This window comes from Panthera tigris, chromosome C1 (assembly GCF_018350195.1).
Source record: "Panthera tigris isolate Pti1 chromosome C1, P.tigris_Pti1_mat1.1, whole genome shotgun sequence".
In the NCBI taxonomy this organism is placed as follows: Eukaryota; Metazoa; Chordata; class Mammalia; order Carnivora; family Felidae; genus Panthera; species Panthera tigris.
Window position 1 is genome coordinate 149,801,052 of NC_056667.1, and position 26,208 is coordinate 149,827,259.

Here is a 26,208-nt window from a genome sequence, read left to right on the forward strand (position 1 = left end):
GACACATCTGTCTTGACCTGATTATAAGAAATGCTAGCTATTCCTGGATGGCAGGAAAAAGGGCGATCTATTGGGTATGATGACTAGGAAGCTGTTGTTTGAGTCTCCTTATTGCTGGGAAGTACTTTTTGGAAGCATTTCTTTTATATTCTTTTCTTTACTCTCATCCTACATGATAGAGCTGAGAAGTAAGATTGGAATGTGTGTTTTGTCAGGAGTAACTCGCTTATTCTTAAAATGATTGGTGATTTTTCACCTTCCAGATAAAATAGTGATCTGTTCCTTTTAAGCAGTAACTTCCTTGCGACTTGCTCACTCTCATGAAATATCACAATGGCAGAATGAGACTAGAATGTAGCCCTTTCTCTTTAGCATACTTGAGCAGGTAGGATTTTATCATGCTTTCATGGATTAACCTGAACAACAGGTTTATCCTAAACCACCAAAATGTATTGTTGTTCATGGGTAAAGAACAAAAGAGTTGATCCAGTTAATTATTAGCATTCTCTAATGTTATTCAATAGGACCTGTGTTCTGAGCTATCCTTCTAGAACCTTACGTATGGTGCAGCTATTTGAGGTTCAAGGAGACATCTGATGAGCAATCAAAATAGCAGCAGACATTGAAGAGGAGGGTAGATGAATTTTGGCGGAGACACAATACATCAGGGAAGTACAGAGTGTATTTATTGAGAGCTTAGAAATGTAGTGGGTTTTAAAGTAACAGAATTAATTTTGTTCTGGTTGCCCTAGTTCATCTAAAAGGACTAATTTTAGTTAATTTAGGATTCCATCTAATTTTCAAAATGCAATTTAATTCTAATAAGTCATTAGCATAAATATTTGAAGCCCTTCTTTCTTTTGATTAGTATTCTGGGGGGATTAATAATTTTCTACCCTAATAGTAGAAATAAAAAGGATATTTTATCAGCACATTGCACCTGTCACATATCACAAATTGAATAATTCATGCCCACTGCTGTTGCCAAGTAAAACTTAAGCAAAGTTTTAGATTTTGAAGCTAAATTTTTGAATCATAATTATTTAATAAATGTTTGTGAAAAACAGCTGTTCACTTTTAAAAACCCTAAAAGAAGCCATATGACAAGGGCTAATGAAATCAGCACAATTCCAATGTCCTGCTTATAGATAACATATAATGTTATTAATAGAAAAGCCTGCAAAGATACCACAGATGTGCAATTATGAAGACAACATGCTTGACTCACTGTGGTTGCCCTTTAAAAATGCTTCCCACAAATGTGCTCAGAAGAGGCAAAGCAGGGGGTAGCAGTTGGCCTCTGATACAGACATGGCAGTGTCAAAACGGATTATTGCATCAAAACAATTTTACTGATGCTCTGAAAGCATTTGATATTCAAAATTAGGAAAGGTTTAAGTCATCAAGATTTTTCCATGAGATATGAGATGTGAAGATAATATGGATTAAGAATAGCTAATATTGGGGCGCCTCGGTGGCTCAGTCGGTTAAGCGTCCGACTTCGGCTCAGGTCACCATCTCGGGGTCCGTGAGTTCAAGTCCCGTGTCGGGCTCTGTGCTGACTGCTCAGAGCCTGGAGCCTGTTTCAGATTCTGTGTCTCCCTCTCTCTCTGACCCTCCCCCGTTCATGCTCTGTCCCTGTCTCAAAAATAAATAAACGTTAAAAAAAAAAAAAAAAAGAATAACTAATGTTTCTAGGGTTGGATATCTTTCACTTCCCCTTTCCCCTTAAAATATGCACTTTGTGGTTGTTGTTATGTTAATATCTAGCCTCCACCCTAACCTTGTCCCTCTTCCACCGTCCGTAGCCTTAGCCCTACCCAAAAGAGGATGTTTTCTCTTAAGAGTTCGTAACTTCTCCCCAGGCTACAATTCTGGTTGGTATTTTATTTTCTATTTGCGTAGAATCAGAGAATAAAAATTCTTAGGAAAGTTAAAAGGAATTAGCGGGAATAGAATAAACAGGAGTTAATTTCTAAGGAGAACATCTATTTCTAATTTGCAGAAGAATTTTGTTTTGTAGATTTTTAATATGAGTGTTACAGAAGAGATTATCATCAACTTAATCTTCAAAGAATTCATGAAACACCTATTTTATATTGTTGTTTAGTAGAAAGAGATTCCAATGTGTTAATCATGGATGAGAACAGATCCAGACACACCATAGGAAAATCACATAATCTCACAGGGTTTAAGTCCACCCCCTCCACAGAAAATGTCATGCAACTGGCCTACAATTTTGATTTTTTTTCATTGTTCATTACATCTCACTCATGCCTGTGAGACTCTTGTTTGCTGTAGTTTGCTATTCAAACAAATGTCAGCTGAGTTTATTTGAAAACTGGAATAAATTGCAGCACTTTAGGTCATTAACTGCAATCAGGCATTTTGCAACTGACTACAAACCTACAAATCTTTAAACAGGATTTGGTGTGTTCTCAGACCTCTTAATTCCTATCTTTGAAATATGAAATGGAATAAAGAAACAGAAAAGAGAAATACACTTAGGGGTGTGTGTATGTGTGTGTGTGTGTGTGTGTGTGTGTGTGTATAGAGAATATATGTATATAATATAAAATATAATTTTTAACATAGTCTTTTAAAAAACATTATTTAAATAGTTCTTAAAGCTTTTGACATCATTCTGGAGTTGGCCTAAAGCACTGAATCTTGAAATGTTTAGAAACTTGACACTTGTCACTTGTGAGTTTCTTTTATGGGAAGTATCTTATGCTTCTTCCTATTTTATATTCATAAAATCTATGGCCATATCAAATTGTCCATCCATTTATTTTTTTTTCTTAACTACCAAACTGGAATTCCCAGAGACTCCATTTTTCTTTTCTAAAAGACCAAGCCTCCAGTTTGAAGGAAATTATTCTAAAAGAAGGAATATAACTTTTAGATAGATTTGTTTTTAAAATTTCTTTTCAGATAGACAGATCAATGGAACACATAAATCTAAATGTAAAACATAAAGCTATATAAATTTGAGAGAAAAAATATAGGAGAATAGAGAACTGAGAAAGACCAAACCATGTATAGCTACCTGGATTCTGACAAAGGGCAAAAGCTATTAAATGGAAAAAGGATGGTCTCTTCAACAGTGTACTTGAATAATTAGACAGCTATAGGTTAAAAATTAATAATATTTCAATCTAAACCTCAGAGTGTATACAAACTTAATTCAAAATAAATCATAAATCTAAATGTAAAACATAAAGCTATACAAATTTGAGAAAAAAAACAGGAGAAAAACCTGAGGACTTAGGGTGTCTATGATGAATTTCTAGACATGATATTGAAAGCACAATCTATAAAAGAAAATATTCATAAATTGGACTTCACCCAAATTAATACATTTTGTCCTGTGAAAGATCCTGTTAAGAGGATGAAGACAATGGGGCGCCTGGGTGGTGCAGTCGGTTAAGCGTCCGACTTCAGCCAGGTCACGATCTCGGGGTCCGTGAGTTCGAGCCCCACGTCAGGCTCTGGGCTGATGGCTCAGAGCCTGGAGCCTGTTTCCGATTCTGTGTCTCCCTGTCTCTCTGCCCCTCCCCCGTTCATGCTCTGTCTCTCTCTGTCCCAAAAATAAATAAAAAACGTTGAAAAAAAAAATTTGCAAACCATATATTTGACAAAAATATTATATGTAGAATATGTAAAGAACTCCCAAATTTCAATAGTATGAACACAAATCAATTAGAAAAATGAGCAAAAAATATAGTCTGGAAGTGATGCACATAATTTCTGCTTACAATTCATTATCCAGAGGTAGTCAGTAGTCATATCATCTCACCCAGTAAAAGGGGAGCCAGGTGGTGATATCCTATTCTTTACTAGGTAGAGAGGGAGAATTAGTTGATGAACAGTACTAATAACTATCAAATGATTTATGAAATATTATGTCCCTGTCAAGGCCTGAAAATCATTAAGAACCAATAATATGAAAAATTCCCAGCGGTGTAGACAAAAAAATTCTATAAAATTCCAGCATTGAAGAAATACAGTCAGTGACTTGTGGCTTAAATGTAAATTTTTGCAACCTTCAAATATCTTATAAACTTATGGTAGGTATTAGGTATTCCCTGTCTATAAACTTTTGGTAGGCACAACTATTCTTCCCTATTGGTTTCATTTTCATTTCCTGACAATGTTTTACTCCCTGAACAGTGAGGACAGATCAATAGCTTTCTTTATCTTTCTTAGAACTCTGCACATTAATCATTCTGACTAGCCCTTGTGGTTGGTTATTTTCTGGCTGATCCACTGATTCCCTAACTAGTTACTGCAACACATTTCTCCTCCCCTGGAGCTGGATCATTTGACTACATAAAACAATAATACAATATTTTATAGAGAATTTGAGTGATATTGCACAGAAAGAGGAAGTTAGGGCAAAAATGACTAAGGAGAGAAGAAATAAGGAAAATGGTGAAGAGAAGGGGAGGAAAGGCAATTTAGGCTTTATTTAGGATATATTACAAATGGTGGAATTAAGTTGGTCATCTATTAGGATTAGACAACAAGTCCCTAAAAGAATGAGAGAAATTTAGTGCTTGTGCCATAGCAGTAGAATCTCTGGTTTCTCTTTATTTCTTCCATTTTTTCTCTTTATTCCTTCCACTTATCTTACTTGAAGAAACTTAAATATTACAATTCATTTCACTCCAAAAAGGCAGTGGTCTCCCATTTGTCGCCTTGATATCCAGGTTCCTCTGTTCTCCATCCCTGGAAGGAAGGCCCAGGGATTAGAGACTGAGCTCAGTGCTTATAGGTTCCTGTAGTCCCCAGGAAATGACTGTACTACATTTCATCCAAGCATGCCTAATATTTATTTTTCTTACAGAAGAGGACCCAAGTTATACTAGTCTCCCTAAAAATCGAATGGAAAAATTATCAGGAGATCAAATATTCTATTTTAAGACCTCCTATTACAGAAAAATGAGTATTCTTTCATTTTCTTTTGCATCTTTTTCAATTGCCATTATCCTTCTATGAAGTATACTCTATTAATTTTACAGCAGATTCACAGTGACCACTGAATAAACACAGTAAATATTTTTTCAGAGCTTGACAAACTAACAAAAATAACATTTGAGTTTTTCCTGGCTTTCTATACATCTTTCAGTGACAAAAAGAATGCTTGTTAAGTGGAATTAAAATGAAATAAACCAAATAACTTGGGCTAGGTTTTACTTCCCAAGCCCACAAAATCTAGAAGCAATGTGACTGTTTTTCTGTTTCTGCTTTTTATTCTTTGGATAAAGGATCATTCATCTACAATAGGATATTCAATGTGCTGATAATATTTATTTGTGTAGGTGGCTGAAGTTTGAAGAAGATGTGGAAGACGGAGGAGAAAGATGGAGCAAGCCTTATGTGGCCACTCTGTCATTGCACAGCTTGTTTGAGCTGAGAAGTTGTATTCTGAATGGAACTGTGTTACTGGACATGCATGCCAACACTTTAGAAGAAATTGCAGGTATATCTTTTTTTTTCCCTTAGTTTGTTTCACTCTTATGGGTATAGCTGAGGTTTGTTATTTTCTTTTCCTTATAACTCTGTGACTCTTGGAAAAATCAGTTCTTATGGTCAGCAGAAGATACCTTAAAAATGACTTTCTCCTACCCCCTTATTTTAGATAAAAGAAGTTGAAATTTGGAGAAATATGGTCTAATTTGTTAATGGCAAGTCTAGAACAAAGAACTAATCCTGACTCCCATTTAGTATATACTGTTTCCACTATCATGCTTAATTAAGCTGTCACCATTAGAAATTTGAAGGAAAAAAACCCCACAAAACTAGAAAATGATTTTTTCAATATTCAAATACCTGAAATAATCATATTAAAAATTCAGTAGATACAAAAATTGTTAATTTAGAATAGAACAGAAAGGTATGACCATTTATTTTAAACGTAAAATAAAACTCATTAATTCCAGAGGATGGCAAGCAATGCATTTGAAATTAGTTTGTAATTTAATACTATGACTAGCCCCTGGGATGAGAGATTTGTATTAGAAGCCTGTTATGGCTATAGAACACAGGCAGTTATATGTAGGAAACATCTTACTGTTACTCTAGAAATAGGGACAAAGAACTCCTGTATCTTTTGATAAAAGATATTAAACATGACAAACATGATAAATGTGTTTTCATAAAAGCAAAATAATACAAAAAGTTTTGAAAGAGTATAAATAAAATAGTTAATGGAGATTTTAAAAATAAAAACAAAGCAAGGACTTGGGCAGTTTTTAAAAATTTCTAGTTTGGAAAAAATAAATAAAAGCAGTTCCATGTAGAATTTTTTTGCAGAGTAGAAAGACTTAAGGGAAACTTTAATGTCTGCATTATATTACAGAGGAGGAAAAAACACCCCAAAACTCTGTAAATGTTTTTTGATTCCATAAGTGAGAGAATATTATATTAAAAAATAATGTACATAATTTAATCTTCAGAATAGCCTCATGAAGTGTCATTCCCAATTTTCAGTAAGAAAATAGAAATTCTGAGATTTTCATGGCACTTGTTCCATCTAAGGGCCCCTGTAAGTTGTGTGTTCCTTATATTATACTACAACCACTGGCTGAAGAAAGAGAATGACTTGAAGTAGATGTTGCCCAGATTTTAATGATTGTTTAATTACTTTAAAAATTATTTATTTGGACATTGATGCAGATAGGCATGCATACATTGTGATATGTGTGAAAAGAAGGATATCCTGGCTTAGGATAAAAAGGTTAGAGAGGGAGGGAGCTAAAACATAAGAGACTCTTAAAAACTGAGAACAAACTGAGGGTTGATGGGAGGGTTGGGGGGGGGTGGGTGATGGGTATCGAGAAGGGCACCTGTTGGAATGAGTACTGGGTGTTGTATGGAAACCAATTTGACAATAAATTTCATATTAAAAAAAAAGCAAACAGGAAAGAGAAGCCTTCCTTCTGAGTTTCATACTACACCTATGAAGAGCTTTCCCTTTATTTTTAAAAACTTTTTTTAATGTTCATTTACTTTTGAGAGAGAGAATGGGGGAGGGGCAGAGAGAGTGAAGGAGATGCAGAATTTGAAGGAGGCTCCAGGCTCTGAGCTATCAGCACAGAGCCCTGCTCGGCTCAAACTCACAACCGTGAGATCATGACCTGAGCTGAAGTCAGATGCTTAACCGATGGAGCCACCCAGGCGCCCCAAAGAGCTTTTCCTTTAAATGAATGAACCAAAGGGGCTCCTGGGTGGCTCCGTTGGTTAAGCATCAGACTTCAGCTCAGGTCATGATCTCACAGTTTGTGAGTTTAAACCCCGAGTCAGGTTCTGAGCTGTCAACACTGCTGGAGCCTGCTTCAGATTTTGTGTCTCTATCTCTGCCCCTCCTCCACTCATGCCTGCTCTCTCTCAAAAATAAACCAACATTAAAAAATAAATAAAATACCTAACTAGAAAAAATAAAATAAAAAAATAAAATAAAATAAAATAAAATAAATAACTAAAGCCAAATAGGCTATATGAACTTAAATACAGTATACTTTTCAGAGGAACACAGGATGCAGTAATGGATCACTCTAAATCAAGACTTAAAGAAAAGGGTTAACTTAGGAATTAGCAAATTTCTTGTGAATGCTGGAACAGTAGTTATCCAACTTAATTTCTTAGCTTTACATTATGGGGTCCTGCCGATAGCCCCTAAACATTTTTATGTTTTAATTAGGAACCAAATGGCTGGGTTCTTCATGGTACTTTGCAATTTAGGAAGCTTTTTTAAGTAATTCTATACTATCTTTTTGATACTCAAAACAAAATTGGGCCTCAGTATTATTATTGTTATCCTTTCTTTATAAATAAACTGAGATTCTGAAAGTTAAAGATCTTGCCCAAAATAAGGAGTTTGTTTCTGCTGTTTATGTCAGTGATGACATTACCTTTGAAAAATGGAGTAATCCAAAATACTTTTGGATTGGCTATATCTAATGAGGCTGTCAAATTCCTCAACCTGGCAAAATTAGCCTCAGAAAATACCCTTCATAGTTTTACCAGGTTTTAAATTTCTTAAAGCATATAATTTCTAATGCTTTCTTTAGAAATTTATTTCTACCAGGAAATCTTCTCCCATGAATTTGACTAAACCGCTGTTCATTTCATCACCTTAGTTCCGTTTTATTGTCTAAATTTATGCTTCCTTTCCCTACCACTGCTCCTTTCCCCAAGCTGTGGGAAGGTTGTTAGCTGTGTTAATTCTCGCTCTTGAAAGCAAATTACATTTTCTAAGTCTATCCTTACAAAGGAAAGTAGTTCAATGGAAGACTTGATACCCCAAATAGCTTTTATTCTTCTTGTTTAATTAGTCTGTATCTTTCTGTCTCTAAAGTAGCTCATCTTGAATGTCCCATTTACAGTGTAGAGCACTCTGTAAAATACCATCCAGAAGATGTCATTAGTTTAGAGTTAATACCACATTACAAACATATAATTAAAAATACTTGTTGATCACTATTACCTTAGATTCCTTTTCACTCATTAATGAGAGGAGATTCCCTCTTTTTGAGTAATTGTAATTTGACTTCTTTAATCCAAAGGTATTTATTTCTGCCTTCAATAAAATCTTATTAGAACATTTTCTCCCTTTAGCTTATAATGATTTTCTTACTGTTTACTTATTGCTATTTTTACTTTGTGGCAGTTGAGCCCTATTGCTAAGCGTAATAAGTATGCTTCATATTTTTAAGACTTCTAACTTTATATTTTCACATTATATTTTATTATCATGGTAAAGTTTATAAGATAGGGAGGAGGATATATGCCCTATTTTATAAACAGATAAACAAAATGATGTATCATAGGTAATACTGGCAGACATGGGAATAATTTCTTTTATTAACCTATAATCATAAGTTTGGTTTTATTCTATTTCATGATAATTTGTGACCTTAGTGGTTAATAATAAGACTGGAACTTATCTTCACCTCTTATTTGTCATGTTTTCCTGTATGTTAGGCACTTACTAACATATGAATCACTAGTTTCAATTTTCCAAATGCTGGATATAATATGTATCTTTAAGGGCTCTAAACTCTTACATTTTGTGAATGTGCAGGCTTTGCAGCATTAATATTTTCTAGACATTTTCTAATAGAGAAATATGACCCAGATATTGTTTTAGAATTATCAAGGATTTTTATATCAATGTTCTGATTTAATAGAGTCTTAGATAATTCTTTCAAGAGATTTTTGTAGACTTAACAGGAGGAAATCCCATTTGTATCTGGCAGGTCTGTCAAGAATGTCTAGTATAATTAAAGTAGGATTTTCTTTTGGACAAAGTTAATTTAAAAATGTCTATTTCCCAATGTTTCAGGAAACTCAGGATAAACTTAAATGTCTTCCTTCAAAATATTATTTAACCTTTTCAAATCCTAAATTCTCCATATGTAATTTCTTACCATGATTTATTCTGACATGGAGATTAATTGTATTTAAAATGCTTCTTAATTACATTCATATAAATTACACGTGATTTTATGGTCTGTGTTAATCTCTTTGAAATTCAGCACCGTAAAGGTTAATAATGGAAGTATTCTGTCTGCGTGTGTATGCTTTAACCTAATTCTGTCAATGGGAGTTAAGAAATGAAAACCAAATTAAAGTTAGTACCATGATCAGATTATCAGTCATAGCTCTCAACTCATTAAAAAACTTTTGTTGTTAAAAATAGACTATTGGAGGAAAAATCAATATTTTGCTCCACTGAATGTAACCTGCAGATTTGGGAGTATGGGAATAGCCACATTTTAAAATATGTCTATACTATTACCATCCTTGATCTGGAAAGTAAGTGTTCTTAGGGTAGTTTACATTTTTAGTGTACACACTCCTGTGAATGGGGTCAAGCAAACTGCTGAATTTAGATTCTTTCTATTTCTCACTCCTACCCCTCGCATCTTTTGAAGGTAAAACAATGGGCTTTTAATGTATATGACTATCTTTTAAGAGGCAGAGATTTATATAGAATTGGTAACATCTCATCTCTGGAGGTTTTCATTCACTGGTCAAGATGGATTGATCACGATAAAATAATTGCCCAGTTAAAATGAAACTTAATTTTCATTTTCTGAGGCTTTTTCCACAAAGGGTACTAGTGTTCCTAGAGCCTGCTTGGTGCTAGAAGCATGTGCCTTATTTATCCTTTTCGTTCTTGCTTCTTCCGATATCACCCAGATCTTGGCATTGTGCTTTGGCAGGCTAGACTGTATTATTTAGACATCATAGCCTGCTGAGATTGTAGGACTTGATGCTGGGCCCAAAGCCATTATGGCTCATTATCCTTTCCTACTTTTCAAGGTTAACACTAATGTATGTTATAGTGGTGAAGAGAACAATGAAAGTGATTAGTGAATCAGATTCCCATTGGTACTTAAATCTCACCTCAGTATAAGTTATGTTCTTAAGCAAGATGATTAACTTTTCTAGTTCATTAGGATCTATTTGATGCAGTTATACCTCAGAGGAGTTTACTGTGTATTTCTGTGTGGCTAATGAGCAGATGAGCATTTTTTTCTATTTACTTTCTCTTATGTAACTGTTTCAAATAAGCCCTTATTTCTGAAAAACTGTGAAGCTAGTGACTTAAAGGTTTTTGAAGTGCTCAAGCCTGGAAAGACTGTACTTTGGTAAGAACTAAAAATTGTAATTATGTACATGGGGTTTTATGTGATTCATTTGATTTTGATTAGAATATTGAACTGAGGATACACATCACAGCTTACAAATGAAGCTGTGATACAATGGTATCCTTTTGGTGTTTTAATAACCTACTTTACAACTCTCATTATGAAGTTTATGCTACATATTTTATATTTATATACATTTTTCCATCTTAGCAAGATTTCAGTGTAAAGTCACATATGTTGGCAATTTATCATTTACTTTATTTCAAATTAATTATAACTACTTATCTCCAAAGAAGTGAGATATAGATTTAAATATTCTACACTATCATACATTTTCAGAATTGAAAGGGACTTCAGAGGTAACTATAGTGAATATCATGGCCGATTCCTGCACATACATTCTACCTCTTTACATTGTAAACAGAAAAGTAATAGAGCAAAGTTTGGCAAATTACACTCTATGTGCAAATATGCACCACTGCCTTATTTTGTTAGTCCTGTGGGCTAAGAATGGTATTATATTTCACATGATTGAAAAATAATGAAAAGAAGATTAATATTTTACAACATGAAAATCATATGAGATTTAAATTTCAGTGTCCATTAAAAGGTTTTATTGGCACACAACTATGCTCATTTGTGTACATGTTCTTTATGGCTACTTTCATGCTCTAAAGGCAGGCAGAGTTGAACAGTGGTTACAGAGATTGCATGGTTTACAGAGCCTAAAATTTTTTATCTGGCCCATTACAGAAAAAGTTTGTCTACCTATAGTTTAGAAAACTGACTCCAGAGTGAAGGTTAGTTCTTAATCAGCCTAAGCCAGTCATGGGGACAATATTTCCTTAGCCAGGGATTGTCTCAGCATGGACAGGGCTATGTCAGTAGGACTTAAGAGAATTTGTCTTTTAAGAGAAAGTCACAAAAGTCAAAGAATGTGTGGATATCAACAAAGATATAGATTTCTTTTTTGCTGTTGGCAGCTACCTTATGACCATAAAGAAAATCAGCCTTAAGGTTAAACTCACACCTAGAGGAGGGAGAAACTGACAGAGTCAGAAAAACAGAATTAAATCCAGCCTAACATTGATTTTCCATTATGTGAGCCAATGAAATTCATTGTTTTATAGTTTGATTGGAATTTTTGGTTTTTTAAATTGAAGTATAATTGGCACACATATTATACTATTTTCAGGTGTACAGCATAGTAATTTGACATTTATGTGCATTTTGAAATGCTCACCATATGACTCTGGTTACCATCTGTGTCTCTCTGTATTATCTATGTTCCCTGTCCTATATATTACATCTCCATGACTTATTTTATAACTGGAAGTTTATATCTCTTGATCCCCTTCACCATTTTTGCTCTCCTTCAACCTGCCTTTCCTAGGGAACCATAAGTCTGTTCTCTGTATCTGTGAGTCTGGTTTTGTTTTGTGTGTTCACTTATTTTATCTTTTACATTATACACATAAGTGAAAACTTACAGTATTTGTCTTTCTCTGTCTGACTTATTTCACTTAACATAATACCCTCCAGGTCCATCTGTATTGTCACAAATGGCAAGAGTTTATTCGTGTGTGTGTGTGTGTGTGTGTGTGTGTGTGTGTGTATAAATACAATATCTTCTTTATTCATTCATCTGTCAATGAATACTTAGGTTGCTTCTATAGCTTGGCTATTGTAAATTATGCTGCAATAAACATAAGGCTGCATATATATTTTTGAGTCAGTATTTTCATTTTCTTTAGATAAATACCCAGAAGAGGAATTGCTGGATCAAATGGTAGTTGTATTTTTTTTTAATGTTTCTTTATTTATTTTGAGAGAGAGAGAGAGAGAGAGCATACAGAAGCAAGGGAAGGGCAGAGAGAGAGGGAGACAGAGAATCCCTCTGCCAGTGCAGAGCCTGACATGGGGCTCCAACTCCCAACTGTGAGATCATGACCTGAGCCAAAATCAGGAGTTGGACACTAACCGAATGAGCCACCCAGGTACCCCAATAGTTCTATTTTTAAATTTTTGAGGAGCATCCATACTGTTTTACTAGTGGCTGCACCAATTTGCATTTCTACCAACAGTGCATGAGGGTTCCCTTTTCTCCACATCCTCACCAACACTTGTTATTACTTGTCTTTTTGATACTAGTCATTCTGACAGATGTGAGGTCTCAGTGTGGTTCTGTTTTGCATTTCCTGATGATTAGTGATGAGCATCTTTCCGTGTGCCTGTTGGCCATTTGTATGTCTTTAGATTCAGATCTTTTGTCCGGTTTTTGCTTTTGGCTATTCAGTTGTAGGAGTTCTTTATATATTTTGGATATTAGCCCCTTATCAGATATTTGGTTTGCAAATATTTTCTCTCACTCAGTAGATTGCCTTTTTGTTTTGTTGAGTTTCCTTTGCTGTGCAAAAACTTTTTCTTTGATGTGGTCCCATTTGTTAATTTTTGCTTTTGTTGCCCTTATCTGAGGAGACATATCAGGAAAATGCTACTATGTATGATGTCAAAGAAATTACTGTCTAAGTTTTCTTCTAGAAGTTTTAAGGTTTCTGATCTTGCCATCAAGTCTTTATTGTAAGTGAATTTTTGTGTATGCTGTAAGATAGTCTAGTTTCATTCTGTATGTAGTTTTCCCAACACCATTTATTTGAGGAGATTGTTTTTCCCCATTGTATGTTCTTGCCTCATTTGTTGTAGATTAATTGACCATATATGCATGGGTTTATTTCCGGGCTCTATTCGGTTTCATTGATCTATGTGTCTGTTTTTGTGCCAGTACCATACTGTTTTGACTACTATAGTTTTGAAGTGCTGTTTGAAGTCAGGGATGATGATACCTTCAGCTTTATTCTTCATTCTCAAGATTGTGTTGGCTATTTGGGGTCTTTTGTGGGTCCAAACAAATTTTAAGCTACTTGTCTGTGAAAAATGCCATTTTATTTTGATAGGGATTATTACATTGAATGTATAGATTGTTTTGGATAGAATAGACATTTTAACAATATTAATTCCTTCAATCCATGAGTGTGGTATATCCTCCCATTTATCTGTGTCTTCTTCAATTTTTTTCATCAATGTTGTATAGTTTTCAGAGTATAGGTCTTTTACTTTCTTGGTTAAATTTATTCCTAGGTATTTTATTCTTTTGAATGCAATTGTGAATGGGATTTTTTCACTTAATTTCTCTTTCTGATAGTACATTATTAATTTATAGAAATGCAACAGATTTCTATATATTAATTTTGTATGCTAGAACATTATTGAATTCATTTGTTATAATAGTTTTTTGGTGGCATCTTCAGGGTTTTCAGCAAGTAGTGACAGTTTTACTTTTTCCTTACTAATTGGAAAATGTCTTTTATTTCATTTTATTGCCTAATTGCTATGGCTGGAACTTCCAATACTATGTTGACAAAGAGTGGTGAGAATGAGCCTCCTTGTCCTGTTCCTGATCTTTGAGGAAAAGCTTTCAGCTTTTCGCCATTGAGTATGATGTTTGCTGAGTTTGTCATATATGGTCTCTATTATGTTGAGGTACATATCCTTTACACCTACTTTGTTGAGAGTTTTTATCACAAATGGGTGTTGTATTTTGTCAAATACTTTTTCTGCATCTATTGAGATGATCATATGATTTTTATCTTTCATTTTGTTAATGTATATCACCTTGATTGATTTCAACAATTCTTGCATTCCTGGAATAAATTCCAGTTGATCTTGGTGTATGATTCTTTTAACATATTTTTGAAATTGGTTTGCTAATATCTTGTGGAGGATTTTTGCATCTATGTTCATCAGGGATACCAGCTTGTAATTTTCTTTTTCTTTCTTGCTTTCTCTTTTTTTTTTTTTTTTTTGTGGTGTTTTTGTCTGGTTGGTATAAGCATAATGATGGCATCATAAAATGAGTTTGGAAGTGTTCCCTTCTTTCAATTTTTTGGAATAGTTTGGGAAGTATAGGTATTAAATATTCTTTGAGTGTTTAGTAGGATTCATCAGTGAAGTCACTTGATCCTGAACTTTTGTTCACTAGAAGTTTTCTTTTTAATACTGATTCACTGTCCTTACTAGTAATCAGTATATTTAGATTATCTATTTCCTCATGATTCAGTCTTGAAAGGTTGTGGGTTTCTAGGAATTTATCCAATTCTTCTAGATTGTTGAATTTGTTGGTGTAGATTCATAGTAGTTGCTTATGATCTTTGTATTTCTGTGGGATCAGTTGTAACTTCTCTTTTATTTCTGATTTTATTTGCATTTTCCTTTTTTTAAAAAAATTTGATGTGTTTGGTTAAGGATTTGTCATTTTTGTTTATCTTTTCAAAGAACCAGCTTTTAATTTAATTTATCTTTTCTATTGTCTTTTTAGTCTCTATTTCATTTATCTTTGCTCTGATTTTTATTATTTCCTTCCTTCTACTAACTTGGGCTTCATTTGGTCTTCTTTTCTAGTGCCTTTAGATGTAAAGTTACTTATTCGAGATTTTTCTTGTGTCTTGAAGTAGACTTGTATCCCTGTGAACTTGTCTCATAACTGCCTTTGTTGCATTCCATAGATCTTTTAGATGTTTTCTTTTATTTCAAGTTTTTATTTAAATTCTAGTTAGTTAACATATATGGTAACATTAGCTTATTTGGTGTGTGTGCATGTGTGCGCGTGTGTGTGTGCATGTGTGTGTGTGTATTTAGATCACTCCTGATTGTGGGTTGCCCCTCTGGGGGTGGGGTGTTTGGTGAGAGCATGTCTCTGCATCTCCTACCAGTCTTGATGTGGTGCTTTTATCCTTTGTTGTGGAACAGGTGTTCGGCTAGTTCTCAGGTTTTTTCACAGACTATTTTTCCACATGTAGCTGTATATTTGTTTTGTCCATGGGAAGAGGTGAGTTCGGGTCTTCCTATACCATCATCTTGAATCTCTTCCTTTGAGTTTTCTGTTATTGATAAACCCAACTCTGCCTTCACTTGATATACCATTATAAAATAATTATGAATGTATTAAAACTACCCAAAATCCAAACCTGGGACCCATAACCTACTTAAAGGAAATCTTACACTGGAAAATATTTACTGAGGGTTTCAATATTCTAATCAGTCCATTAGGTGCCTTATATATTTGGGCCTACAGCATATGAGATAGATATTATCTCCATGTTACAAATAAGAACGCTGAGGTTATCCAACTTTATAAGATCACATAGCTAGAATGTGCTACAGTGACCCAAATCTGTTTCCTTAGTCCATTTCCCTTTTACACTGAAGTAAACATTGTTTGTAGGGGAGAATTATGCTAATATTGAATTTTTTGTTGTACTCAGTAGGATTGTGGAAGGCAATTCATTGTGATATGCTTGCTTTACTCCTTGTATAAGGAGTTAGTGCCTCAAAAAATTAAATAGTTAATATTTGATAATCTGGGAGCAGATTAATTATACCGAAGTTGTTGTTAAATTATGAATTTAGTTTTTAGAGCAGTTTTAGGTTCACAGAAAAATTGAGGGGAAGATACAGAGATTTCCCATAAACCCCTGAACTCACACATGCATAGCCTCCCTCACTATCAATATCCCTCACTAGAATGTTACGTTTGTTACAACTGATCAACCTACATGGACATGTCATTATCACATAAAGTCCATGCTTAACACTGGAATTCACTCTGAATGTTATACATTCTGAATGGATTTGGACAAAAGTATAATGACATGTATCCAGTATTATGATATCATACAGAATATTTTCACTGCCCTAAAAATCCTCCTGTTTCATGTATTTATCCCTTCCAAATCCCCTAGTTTTGAAAAAGGAGATACTTGTTCTTTTGTTGTTATTATGTGATTAATTAGTGTTCTTTAGTATTTTTTATTACCTAAAACTCCTCCTGCAAAAAATGAAAAAGTTATGAAATTGCTGATATCTGTTTTTGACTTACAAAATGGCGGTTTTATATGAGTCACTCTGATGCTAAGGTAAAACCTTGAAGTTTCTATTTATTCCTACTCCTACCCACTCTCACACAATTTGGTGTGTATCATTACGGTATCCTTTCTCTGTATGTGTGTATGTACCATAAATAGAATCATACAATATCAGTTCGTTTGCGACTTTGGTTGTTTCTTTAAAAACAGAATTGACTATGTTTTTTTTTAATTAAAACATTTAAAAATTATTATTGAAGTGTAAAAAATTATTATTGAAGTATAATTGGCATATAATGTTATATTAGCTTCAGGTATACAACTTGATTCTGCAGTTCTATACATTACTCAATGCTCACCCCAATAAATGGCTCACCGTCTGTGCCTATACAATATTACACTAGTACTGACTATATTCCCTATGCTGTACTTTTCATCTCCATGACTTATTTTTTGTTTTAATTTTTTTAATGTTTATTTTTGAGAGAGAGAGACAGACAGAGAGATAGAGAGAGCATGAGCAGGGGAGGGGCAGAGAGAGAGGGAGATACAGAATCCAAAACAGGCTCCAGGCTCTGAGCTGTCAGCACAGAGCCTGATGTGAGGCTCAAACTCACAAACCATGAAATCATAACCTGAGCTGAAGTCAGATGTTTAACCAGCTGAGCCACACAGGGACCTCCTCCATGAGTTATTTATTTTATAAGTGGAATTTTGTACCTCTTAATTTCCTTTATCTATTTCATTCCTCCTCCTACCTCCCTCCCTTCTGGCAACCACCAGTTTGTTCTCTATATTTAAGGGTCTGTTTTTCTGTTTGTTTGTTCATTTCTTTTGTTTTTTAGATTTCACGTGTAAGTGAAATCATATGGTATTTGTCTTTGTCTGACTTATCTCACTTAGCATAGTATCCTCTAGGTCCATCCATGTTATCACAAATGTTAAGATCCCATTCTTTTTTATTGCTAACATTCCGTTGTATATATGTATGTATATGCCACATCTTTATCCACTCATCTGTTAATGGACACTAGTGCTGCAATAGACATGGGGGAGCATTTATCTTTTTTTTTTTAATGTTTATTTACTTTTTGAGAGAGAGAGAAAGACAGAGTGTGAGCAGGTGAGGGGCAGAGAGGGAATCCAAAGCAGACTCCAGGCTCTGAGCTGTCAGCACAGAGCCTGAGGCAGGGCTTCAACTCACAAACCACAGGATCATGACCTGAGCCAAAGTCTGTTGCTTAACTGACTGGGCCACCCAGGTGACCCCGGGGGCATTTATCTTCTTAAATTAATGTGTACATTTTCTTTGGGTGAATACCCAGTAGTGGACTTACTGGATCATATGGTAATTGCATTTTTAATTTTTTGAGGAACTCCATATAGTTTTCCACAGTGGCTGCACCAACTTCCATTCCCTCCAGCGGTGCACGAGGGTTCCCTTTTCTCCACCTTCTCTCCAACACTTGTAACTTCCTGTCATTTTTGATACTAGCAATTCTTACTGGTGTAAGGTGATAATTTTTTTTTGGTTTTGAGTTACATCTCCCGATGATTAGTGATGTTGAGCATCTTTTCACGTGCCCGTTGGCTACCTTTAGTCTTCTTTTAAAAAAATGTCTATTCAGGTGCTCTGCCCATTTTTTAATCAGGTTGTTTATTTTTTTGGTGTTGAGTTGTGTGAGATTGTAACATATTTTGGATATTAGCGCCTTCTCAGATATATGATTTGCATATATTTTCTACCATTCAGGAGCGTCTCTTTTTATTTTGTTGATTTCCTTTGCTGCGCAGAAGCTTTTTCATTTGATATAGTCCCATTTGTTTATTTTTGCATTTGTTGCCATTGCTTCTGGAGTCAGATCCAGTCAGGAGCTGCTTTGGAGGGGTGCTTGCAGAGGCGGGTGTGTTGAGTGGGGGTGGGTGTGCAGGAGAATGCTCAGGTGGGGCACACAGTGCTAATAAGGTAGATGGAGAGTGTAGAGCTGGCTCCCACAAATGTCCTGCTGTCTAGATGGGGGGTGGGGGGAGTGAAAGAGAAATGGCACCTGCCAGAACTTCCGCTCCCAGTGAAATCTCCTGTAGATCCCTGCGCCTCCGGTATGTCGATAAATCTCCTTCACGTACACACCAGACAGTTTTCAAACTGCTGCTTCTGTGCTGTGTTTTCAGCGGAATTATTTAGTAAGCTGGCCCTTTAAGAGTAGGGACTACAGTTTCCTATTGCCTTAAGGCTCCCCTGGAGTTAAGCCTGTTAATTATGAAGCTCCTGGAATTAAGCCCTGCTGGTTTTCAGAGGCAGAGATTTTAAGGGAACTTTTCTTACCAGTGTGGGTCCTCATTGCCAGGACTGCCTGGGGGGTGGGGGGGTCTGATCCCCTTGCATTTCCATGTTTGTGATGTCCAGTCCTATCTGTGATTAGTACTGCTAGGGGTTTGGTTTCCAATCACATCTCTGCCTTTCTTACCCTTTTGTATATGGCCTTCTCTCTATGACTAGCTGTGGAAGGCCTGTTCTGCCTGCCTTCAGGCCATTTTCAGTTCTGTAAATGTAGCTCTGATCCTCCTACTCCACCATCTACTCTCCTTCCTACAATGAGGTTCACTGAAGTGATCTTGGTATATGACCAAAAAACTTAAAATTCTGTTACTCATCTACTTATTTTATAGGTGTTTCTGACGCTACTATGATAAATATCAGTCTGCTTAATTATAGCCTCTGAAATCTCACCTTTATTCTTTGTTTTATGTTTATAGAAGACCTTTTAAACATAACCACATTTTCAAGGAAGGTGTGCCAGGGTTGACTTAATATCCATGTGAAAGAGTTGTTTACTCTCCAAATGCAATGACTAGATAGCTGCCTAAGCCTCCCTGCCTCAGATTTTTACAGATGGACTTTTGTTTACCTGAAGAGGAAATATGGAAGTCATTTTCTGCTAGAAAAAGGGAGAAAAAACCATATTAAAATATAAGTATAAAGCCACCTTACAATTTTATAATTTTTTTATGTTTATTTATTTTTGAGACAGAGACAGAGCATGAACAGGGGAGGGACAGAGAGGGAGACACAGAATCCGAAGCAGGCTCCAGGCTCTGAGCTGTCAGCACAGAGCCCGGCGTGGGGCTTGAACTCACGAGCCATGAGATCATGACATGAGCCGAGATCGGATGCTTAACCCACTGAGCCACCCAGGTGCCCCTACAATTTTAAACATAGTAATTATATTGACACTACCACTGCTACTGTTTCCTCCCATCAGTGTGAATAATGGAGAATATAAAGCGCTTTGTTCTCAATACAACTATGTCCATTTAAAAAATAACACTCCATTAAATTGTTACATATTTAAATTGAATGGTTTATATTAACATTTTTTCCCAAGTCTTTTTGTGCAACATTTCAACAAAAAGAGGCAAGTTTCTGTTTGTAAAACCGTATCTAGAGATTCTTAAAGGAGTTCATTCTATTTTAAGATGAATAATATTATCTAGGGTGTGCATATTTGGACTCAGTGATTTGCTGCTTGCATACTATGCAGTGCTAATCTTTTCTTGCCTTTCCTCTTCAGACATGGTCCTTGACCAACAAGTAAGCTCAGGTCAGCTCAATGAAGACATACGTCACAGGGTCCATGAGGCACTGATGAAACAGCATCACCACCAGAATCAGAAAAAACTCACCAACAGAATTCCCATTGTTCGTTCCTTTGCTGATATTGGCAAGAAACAATCAGAACCCAATTCCATGGATAAAAATGGTAAATGTTTCTTTATTGTACTCTTTATGTTTATTATAGGTATCTGAAATTTCAAAGTGTCTCTAAATTCTTTAAAACGTATTTTATTTGAAAACATAGTTTTCAATTATTGTAGAATTATTTCTTTTATATATGTATAGAGATATATATACATATATCTCTATACACACACACATATATATAGTCTGATTATCAAGCATCAAACTATAGAAATTTTAACAAAGAATTTAAGTTTCCTGAAATGCTCATGAAAGAACGCAAAAGAACTTTTGTCTAATGAGAAGTTACGTACTCAAATGCAGTGAACGTTAAAACAAGCATCAGTTGTATCCCAATCAAAGTCTTAGTCCTTGTTCCACAACTTGAGAACATAATGTAATGCTTTAAGTTATGGTTGTTTTGGTTAAAATGAATAATTATCACCAGTTATTGTTTGTGGAAAAAAGATATTGATTTCATGTTGTTCATAGTCGGCAAATTCCATGAGAGATTATGATTGAAAAGACCAGCTGGTGGCTCTGCATATATGAAGCCTGATTTCCAGCTCGTAGGCTCATTGCTGTTTGCTGTGCTATGTCCACACTGTCCATGGAGCCACATGTACTTACTATCCACTCACACCACAGAGATGACACCAACCACTGTTTTTTTTTAGCAATCATGCCTTACTCCTAGTAGTTTATGCTTGAAACTGTTTTCTCCTTGTGTGGTTTGTTCTCTTCTTGCATCTATTTGAAACCTTCATCATTTGCACTAAGGAAGTTGCTTAGGAATCTCTTGTTGCATCCATCCTGGACATTAGTCTTGTGAAGGAAAATAAAGTTATCATGAGGATGATACGAATTTGTTAAATTTTCATCACCTATAAAAGTTTCCAGCTTTAAAAGATAAAAAATTAATGAAAAGTAATTTCAAATGCTTTACTAGACAGACTGGTTGCGACAAATGCACTAAAGCACGTATATTACTGCATGGACTATTTTATGTCATTTCACTTCTACTTTCAAAAGCGTTAGTGATGCCTTAAATACAAATGCATGAGAATGAGTTCTCTCCACATTTTGCTTTAAATAGGATTTTTAAACCGATTTTCCTACTACTGAATCAAACATATACTTATAAAAAATGCTGTAATAAATCACTGAAGATGGTTAGATGTACTGTTGTTTCAGAGCATAGAACCAGTTCTTAATGGCAAAATGATTTTTGAAATACTTATTTGATTTTTAAAAGACGCTTCAATAACAATGTAGGTCATTGTCATTATAGAGCAGTCTGTAGTTGTGCATATACAGGTATCCCCTGCTTTCTAAAAGTTCCCATTATGCCACTTGACTTTTATGAAAGACTTACATTAGTGCCTGTTTTCACTAACCAAAAGAAATCCGAAGAGGATTTTGTTTTTACGAAAAAAGCTATTACTGTACTAATGTAGGTCTTAAAAGTGAAGTGGCATAAGGCAAACTTTCACAAAGTGGGGGACGCTCTTCATGCATTTTAGCTTATAAAAGGTTTCATAGGAACACTTTACTTTTGCATAGCGATGGAAACCTGTAAAAAGTTCAGTAAAGCTCTTTATGACATATACCAGCTTGTATTTGTAGATTTCACTGGGCATTTTGAGAATTTATAACTTACTTTGAATCATAGCACACATTTAAAATATATTCATATTCTAAGTCATAATTTGCTTTAAAATATGTTATACATAAAAATGATGAAATGAAGCTTTTATATTCTGAGGCAATCTAAATGTAGTACTTTTATTATGCTTATAATACTAGTACTTATTTCGGTGTGATGATATAAAAAAAAGAGATTCAGATATTTACTAATTTTCACATTGGGCTTATATCTACATGATTCTAAAGATCTTATTAAAATATTTCTGTGAACTAATTCTCTACCAATATAAGCACATTTTAAAAATTCTGCCTTCATTTCATTACTTTTAATAGAAATCATACCATAAAACATATGTCTATAAGAAGGACATGTGTTTATTTAAAAATTCAAGGCTTGTGGGCTGTGAACTAGCCATAATTTATATTTGAAATTTTCCTGGGGATAATGTTTACTATAAAATAATTTTATTGCATTTGTTCTTGGAGGGAAGAAGGTAATGAATTTACTGGATGATTAATTTATTGTAATATCATGTAGACTAGACACACTACTTGTTACTGCTTTAAACTATAATTCTCTATAATTCTATAATCTATCTATCTATAGACATATCTATATATATCTATAGATCTATCTACCTAGATAGATAGATTTGGAAGGATGGGATATGATATAGATAGATAGATCTATAGATATATATATAGATATATAGAATTCTGTAATAGTTCTATAATGATAGAATTATAGCCTTGAATCACAAGTCCACGTATAGACACAAAGGAATACAAAGTTTTCTGAAAGCCTACTTTTTGCCTTACTGAGGCAAATGCTTAGTTTTTCTGAAAACTAAAATATGAGTAGTTCTGAAATGATTCTGTCACTGTCTGTATAATCAGCCTGTATCTAAAACACATAGAGATCTCTCTGAGGCACACATTAAGGTAATAAAAACTTAGAAACATTTCTTTTTTTTTTTTTTTGAAACATTTCTAATAAGATTCATATACCCAATTAAGTATTGTTGTAAAGTATGCTGTCAGAAATGGTTTTCTAAGCCTGGGCTTATAACACCTCCTTGTGACTCTGTTTTGCTTCTTCATACACTTTGCATAATTATGTGTGTTGAGAATTCTGAAAATATGTATAGACTTCACCAATTTAGAAATAAATCTCCTATCCAGAAGTGAAAAAAAGTGTGAAAGACCTTTATTACTAAGGTTCTCAATCTACTTAGGAACTCTAAAAACTGACAAATTCTAGATAAACAAATCGAAATTCATAGCCATAAATATAGATTTGACATTATTTCAACATATGCAAAAGGGATTTATTTTTTTGTGCAGTAGTACAGAGAGATGCAAAACGATTTCAAGAAATCCAAAAGGGTGAAAATAATATTCTTATTATTAAGAAAAAAATCTCTTCAGCAGGGAATTGCTTGTAAAAAGATTGACTTTTTTCTTTTTAAGATTATAGAATAGGAAGTAAATGGAAAGCGGGTTTTATAGAAACTTGAAAACAAACGTTTTCCTTCACCATCATAGGGATAGAAATAAGCCCCCTCTTTTTAATATACTTTCACTTTTGAGGCAAAACAGTTGAAATTCCCTCAAAAATGAGCTGATATTTATGTAAAGAAGTCTAAACGAGCCATATTAGATAAGGTTTCTGCTGCCTTAATTGACTTTTCCTTGAGCATATTACCTTGGTAGTAATCCCAAGGGTTAATTAAATTCAGTATTTCAGTCTGAGTTTCATGTGTGGATCTTCCCCATGTCATAGATTTAATTTGCAAGATAGTGATTTCCCAGCTCCTCTCTTCCCCAAGTCTGCACTATTTTGTTCATAACTTTTTTTTAGTGATTTGTGATAATTTGTCAGTCTCACCTCTAAATATGTTAGCTTTACTTTTTGTGTAATTTTTTTCTTGGTGTTTTGCACATTCTCTTAAGGGCCAAGATACAGGATGCTATGGATCCACCATGCATTTTAATGCCACCATGCTGTGTTTAACTTTCACTTTTCATTAAGCATCAAAACTGTGAGAATTAAATGTCTGATTCTGATGTTTCAATAAAAAGTGACAGTTACATTTGGCAAAACAACAGCAAAAAATAATAGAAAAATAATATCTTCTTTAACATTAAAACCCTGAAAAAGATATGGGTAGAAAGTACTCAGAGTAAATATATCAAGAATACTCAAAGAATTCCTTGAAACCAGAAGGACTTTCTAAAAATAAAAATAAGACTTTTGTATTAAATGATCTGCAAAGTAAAAATATCAGGATATATATTTATCATTTAGGTCATGCATTTGGTTACATTTTGAGACATTTGGATTACAAATTTAATATCAAGTATTATTACCCTACTGATAACATTTACATTTTTAAAAATAATTTGAGACTCTTAGTTTGCTCAGGTGTAGTCTTTTCTCATTCCACTGTGTTCTACTAATAATCTAACTCTATTTCTTTTCCTTAATATATCTTTTCTCCCCCCCCCCCATTATAAATACTTTCCAGTTGTATCTTTTATTTAGGATCTCAAAAGGAGTTACAGAGCAGAGGGTCTCTGACTTACTTTCAAAACCATAAATGACTAGAGAACATTTAGATTTGGAAGGATGGGATATGAGTTGATTCTTTAGGCCTGCATAGATTCCAGCTCTTAAAATAATGTACACATGTGTATTGTGAATGATTTTTATTTATGGCTTTTGGAAACCAGTTTTATTGCCTTATAATCTCTTCTTTTTCCAAATGCTGTACTTTTTATTTTCATACATATAATGCTATTATGTGTTTAGATATTTATATGCTTTCATGTTTTTTAAATACTGTGGTCTCATAAGTAAAATACCAAAAATTTTAAAATTATATCTCATAATGTTCTATCTTTGAAGAAAAAAAAACTAGACCTATAATTCTTACACTTGATCTTAGCCAAAAGACCAAGAAGCGATAGACTTATAATTCTTAGAATTACTTGAGAGAAAACATGTTGAAGATTTATGTAGGTGACAGAAGTAAACATTGTATAATAAAGATATTTTCCATTGTTCCAAAAAAAAAAATCAAGGTGACTGGACACAGTGATGGTTCTGTTAAGAGGCTATATTTCTACTGAGTTTTGAAATATCGAGAGTTGATATTAACAGCAAAAATATATCTAATATGATGTGTTTAAATTTGTTCTTTCTTATGTTAATTATTTTCAGGCATACTAATTTTTCTCGAAGTTTAATTATGTGCATACTTTTTATGTTTTTGAAATGTAGCTCACCTAATCAACATTTTCTAAATATTTAGCCTTTCTTTCTTCATGTTTTCTATTCCCATGAATAAATGTATTGTTACACATGTATGTAACTTTGTCATTCATCTTTATATTTCTTTATTTTGCTCTGTCTTGTGTCTGTCTCTAACAGGCTCATCTCATCTCTGTACCTCCCTCATCTCCTACCCCTTGGGTACTCTAAATGCGTTGAAGGTTTCTGAGGTAGTGTAAATCAGCTTGGTCTCTAGGTTAATAGTAACGTACCTTTATGTCTTCATCCCAGTTTCCTTCAATACACATGAGTTTCAGTGGATTAAGCAGTAGCAGATAATGGGATACTTGAGCAATGTATTATTCTCCTCTTGATTTGAATTTGGCCACATAGAAATGTAAAAGTTGCTGTTTGACAATACTTACATACATAATTTATTTAAAGAAGAAAACTATAGGTAAGGGATTAACTGAGTTAATATAATGCTTAACAGATATTTTGAGAATGTATTTTACAGTTGTGTTTCCATAATGAGATAGTTTAATGACAGTGACATCACTTGAAGTTTAAAAAAAATGGTGCTTTTGATATAATCTCATGTTCCTTCCTCACAACTTTATGAAGAGGGAAATGACTATGCCAGTCTCACAATGGACTTAATGAAAAATTTATGAAGTAACAAGTAGAAAGGCAGAGCTTTCATTTTCTAATGAGTAGTTACTTGAATTACTCTCAGTTTTCTCCTAAGCTTGTCCCACATCTTTTACACTTTACCTTGGAAAAATTCATGGTCTATAACCACTTGTTATCTGGCTGATATATGCTCCCTCATGGAAGTCCAGAGGAAAAAATGAATTCATGACTCAAAGGAAGATTAATTCAAGCAGTTGCTAAAATGAGTACTACATACTATGCACTTTAATTAATAAGATGTATGACAAATATTAAAATTTTGGATTTAAGTGG

The 26,208-nt window shown here is 34.2% G+C and overlaps 1 protein-coding gene across 2 annotated transcripts in view; it reads left to right on the top strand.

The window, feature by feature from the left end:
* SLC4A10 (solute carrier family 4 member 10) overlaps positions 1–26,208 on the top strand; it is a 188,251-nt gene that overhangs the window by 52,829 nt on the left and 109,214 nt on the right. For both annotated transcript variants that reach the window (XM_042997242.1, XM_042997241.1), the window contains exons 4-5: positions 5,325–5,485; positions 20,155–20,343. In XM_042997242.1, coding sequence (XP_042853176.1) covers positions 5,455–5,485; positions 20,155–20,343 — 220 coding nt within the window. In that variant the 5' untranslated portion in view covers positions 5,325–5,454. The remainder of the gene's footprint in view (positions 1–5,324; positions 5,486–20,154; positions 20,344–26,208) is intronic.